Source organism: Dipteris shenzhenensis, chromosome 21, assembly GCF_047967505.1.
Source record: "Dipteris shenzhenensis isolate YYH24624 ecotype China chromosome 21, Dip_SZ_1.0, whole genome shotgun sequence".
NCBI lineage: Eukaryota > Viridiplantae > Streptophyta > Polypodiopsida > Gleicheniales > Dipteridaceae > Dipteris > Dipteris shenzhenensis.
In genome coordinates this window covers 1,054,562-1,059,135 of record NC_141616.1, presented here as the reverse complement: position 1 = coordinate 1,059,135, position 4,574 = coordinate 1,054,562, and the positions used below count along the sequence as shown (strand labels likewise).

The window sequence follows — 4,574 nt, the reverse complement described above, 5'->3', positions numbered from 1 at the left end:
CGAAGTGTACCAACAAGTGCCTGCTCCTCCTCTCTCGTCATCTGGACTAGGAATTACCCATACGATCACCACACATGGTCAAACCCCCTATCTAGATGAACAAGGCACTAGGGTCTTAGCCCTATTTTATCTACAGAAGTGCTTTGTTTATGGTGTGTTGGCTTATTTTAGTTCATCAATTGATGACATGATGGTGATGATTCCAAATTTGTTGATGCAATCTCATTTTAGTTGTAATACTCTGCAGGTATGAGTTAGCAGGGGAGTGGAGGATTCTCCTTTACATTGAGAATGTCGCATATTAACCCAGTCCGTCCTCAAGATTACATCCTGATCACCATTAGGATATTGAGAATGGAATTACAAAAAGGGTGTGTTTCGGAACCAGAAACCCATGCTAAACCACAGGATGACCAAAAATGGTGAAATCTCCCATGATGGACGGTGGAGATGAAAGGGGAGGATCTAGGGTTTTTTTGTGTGGCTGAGCCCTATTCTGCGTAGAAGTTCTTCATTTATATGGTCTGTTTTCTACTCGATTCTGTTAATCTTTTCTTCTCATTCTGCTGTTGAGCTTTTTCCATGGCTCCGACCGCAACGGCAGGGGCGACCAAGAAGACCCCCGGCCCCAAGGGCAAGAAGAAGGCTTCCACCTTCACCATCGATTGTGGTAAACCTGTCGAAGACAAAATCATGGACATCGCTTCCTTCGAGAAGTTTCTCCAGGATCGCATTAAGGTCGGTGGTAAGGCTGGCGTGCTCGGTGATGCCGTTGCCATCGTTCGCGAGAAGAACAAGATCAGTGTCACCTCCGAGAGCGCCTTTTCTAAGAGGTGCCTCACTAACTTCGTAAATGCGGTGCACATCTTTTTATGTTTAGTGCTCTTGGATCGGATCATCACTGCGTGTGACGGGCTTTAATTCTGTTTCTGCGTTAATATTTCAGGTATTTGAAGTATCTGACCAAAAAATATCTGAAGAAGCACAACGTCAGGGACTGGTTGCGAGTGATTGCTTCAAACAAGGACAGGAATATTTACGAACTGAGATATTTCAATATTGCTGACAACGAAGCGGAAGAGGAGGATTAGTTATAACTTTTTATTACTGTCGATGATCGTCTCGGTGGGTTGTCTCGGCAGCGAGTGAAAATCCCAAGTGCGTCGCGAGAAATTCTATTACTGGTCACATTTTTGCAGGATCACAATTCTATGCCAAAGTTGCTTTACGATCGCAGCACTTTTTAAGCAAGATAAACATATGGGCCAGCGTCAGCTTGGTGGCTTGTTTGGCGTATTGTGTGGTTAATTTACAAGAGTTCAAAGTTTGTGTGTCTTGGAATTAAGATTTGCGACGGAATGTCAACTACATTGGCTATAGTGAAACGTCATCATCATTGAACGCTTAAGTGAATTTATCACATTTGAGTTTGGATGGCGCCTCATTTTTCCTTCATAATGGTGGGTTGTCTTTGTTGTACTTTCTGTCAGGTCTTGGGTTATCTTAGTGTTTTTTCTTGGGCTGGCTTGTTAATAACTAAGCTATTGCCAGGCATTGGCGTTTCGTAACAGATGAGCCATCTTCGAAGTAAAGGTTCCTATCGCTTAACTTCCACCCTTGGGTGGGGGATGCGCTCAAAGTGTGGAGGATAGCAACAATCTTTAAATTGGTTATGCCCCTGTTTGCACAGAGGCAATGTAGTCACTTGTTTTATGTCACACGTGTCTACAAATATTAATTTTGATTTTCATTTCGAAACTCTAGTTTCGACTATAGTTGCCTGCGCTACCTCTTCATAGACGTGACACTTCATTTTTGCTTCCCCTTGAGTTGCAAGCGTGCCTTGCGTGGGAGCCTCTTCTCTGAAAACCGACTAGCACTTACCAATTGCACCACCAAAGACACAGGGATCTAAATTGTAATAGTGTCCCAAATGATGATAACTATGAACTCCAGAACATGGTTGTACCATGATATTTGATGGTTTCATGTCATAGTTACACTGATGGGCTATTGGGGTTTTGACTCCCTTTTTGTGCTTCCTGCAATTGGTTTGGTAAATCAACTTTGCATTTAAATATATAAATCCAGGAATATGCCATAACTCATCCTTTCATTGAAGTTATGGCTGCATATCCTTCTCTGTTTGAGTTACGTGTCTTCTTTGTCATTTGTTCGTTGTTTTTATTCTACCAGTATTTGTCAGTCCTGCTTGCGATTGGAATTTTTTTTGTTTTTGTTTGGAGGCTTTCATTGGATAGGGCTTTTGACCTTGAAAACCAAGAGTAACCTTGTTTTGGGGACCCTTGATTACGCTTGCTACTTTGCAGTCATAGTGGCTTGATTGGTACGAGTTATGTTACTGCCTACGTGTGCCTGCTTAGCATTGTTTCATAGATCTGTGAATCATAGATGTTCATGCATGGAAGTGGACCACTGCCACTCTCTTTAGTATCTTTCATGAAAACTGCCTTGTACTGTCAAGGGGAGTCCAAAACATGATTGGGTTTTTGTCGCTTGGAGGCCTTCATTGGATAGGGCTTGACCTTCAGAACTCAAGTAACCATGTTTTGGGGTTTGATACCTTGCAGTCATAAATGAACTTGATTGGTACGAGTAGAATCATTTATGAAAGCTGCCTCTTGTACATTGGTGGTTTTGTTTCTGTGTTAGTTTTCAGTAAGCTGGCTGCAGTTGCTGAGTGGGTTGAAGTGGCAGGGAAAATGGTGATCAGCCACCAAGGGCAATCCGAGTGTCCCTCTGCAAAAAACCGCACCCACTTGGGAATGAACTTTGGGAGTGGGACAACAATGCACTAATTTTGAAGATCATGTAACCTGCATCATCAAATGGTGAATCATTGTAACAGATGTTATAGTAAAAAATTGAATGTGACAATATTGTAGTATAGACAGTACTGAATCGGGCTTTTAGGTGGGGGCAAAATAATTTGGAAGGTCAGAGGATTAGATGATGTATCATTGTAGCAGATAGCTTAGTTCAAAAAATGGAGTTATGTGCAATATCTAGAATGCATAGCTGTAATCTTCTATGCAAGCAGTAGTCCTCAAATTTCAGATAGTTTAGTCAAAGAAACTCAGTGTAATCTAGAATGCAAATACAAAGGCCAAGCTTGCTGAAAACTTGTAAGTTGTCTCAATCAAATATATTGTGTGCAGCATAAGGGGGTCATTATAAATTGTGAGGGAAATATGCAAGCTGTAGTCCTCAAATTCCAGAAAGTGTAGTCAAAGAAACTGAGAGTAATCTAGAATGCAAATGCAAAGTCCAAGCTTGCTGAAACCTTCTAAGTTGTCTCAATTAGGTATATTGTGTGCAGTATAAGGAAGTCATCATAAATTGTGAGGGAAATATGCAAGCTGTGGTCCTCAAATTTCAGATAGTTTAGTTATAGAAACTCTGTAATCTAGAATGCAAGCACAAGGGCCAAGCTGGCTGAAAACTTAATCAAGTATATTGTGTGCAGTGTAAGGGAGTCTTCATAAATTGTGAGGGAAAAGATGGAGTTTATTAAAAGATAGAAGGGTCTATGAGATTGAAAGAATCTATAGCATAATGAGTTAAAAGGGTTTAGGCATCAACACCCATTACAAATACAAAAGAGGGACATAATCCTAATGATACAAATAGATGAAGAAAAATATCCTAAGGCTAGCAAAGATGGGGATCTGTGGCACCTGAAAGCAATGGTAGCTACTTCTCGGACAATGGTACCAAAATTCAAACTACTAACTTTATGAAAATCACATTGATTCGGGAGCATGCTACTCTCCTGTTATAGGGAGTTGAAAATTTTGGGTGGGGTAAAGGTTTCTGCAAAAGATTTCTCTACAATGAGATCTGAATCTAATGTTTCTATATGTCATTGTTACTAATGTCCTTGATCTTCGAATGTATCATTGAGCTTTGTGTTGTCTTACACTAGCCTATGAGAGTGATAGTTGGAATGCATATACTCATATTGGTTGGAAATATGGAACTAAGTTGTCAACATGAAGCATCTTGTGTGAAGTCATTGAATGATCATAGTTTTTGTAAATCTCTCTGTGTAGGTTGGATTTTGTAGTGTTTGAGTGTTTAGGATAGTGGAAGAGAATTGGTGGCAAGAGCAACAATGGTCTTTGTGCTATCCTAAACTAGCACTCAAACCTTTGGGCAAAAGGAGCTCATTTGGATCTTTTGGGAGATGTTATTAATATGTTTGAAGTTTGTTAAATGCATTTGGTTAGCAAATGAACTTTTTACCAATTTGGTTCGCCCATACTCCAATTGCTTCCCTAGCAAAGATTAGGCGTTGTAGGTCTATAGATGAATTCCCTCTTTATCTTGGATCTTTGTTTTTACATTGTCAATCATATTAAAACACTCCACCTCCAATGTAGTCGTCATTCATGGACACTATTACAACTTTGTTTTTTTTCTACACTATTAATGGACCTTGCAATTTGCATAGCATATGGGACTTTTTAGACAACCATATTTTTATTAGAACACCATCGCTTTCTTGTGTGCATCATGGGAGTTAAGGTTAAGTGTGATCACATTCTTATGGT

The 4,574-nt window shown here is 40.1% G+C and overlaps 1 protein-coding gene across 1 annotated transcript; it reads left to right on the top strand.

Moving 5' to 3' along the window:
• Positions 1-513: 513 nt before the first annotated feature.
• On the top strand, positions 514-1,453 carry LOC147888335 (large ribosomal subunit protein eL22y-like). Its single transcript, XM_087392949.1, has 2 exons — positions 514-833; positions 947-1,453. Exons 1-2 carry the CDS (start codon positions 583-585, stop codon positions 1,089-1,091), a joined length of 396 nt encoding a protein of 131 aa, XP_087249075.1. The 5' UTR covers positions 514-582; the 3' UTR covers positions 1,092-1,453.
• The last annotated feature ends 3,121 nt before the right edge of the window (positions 1,454-4,574 follow it).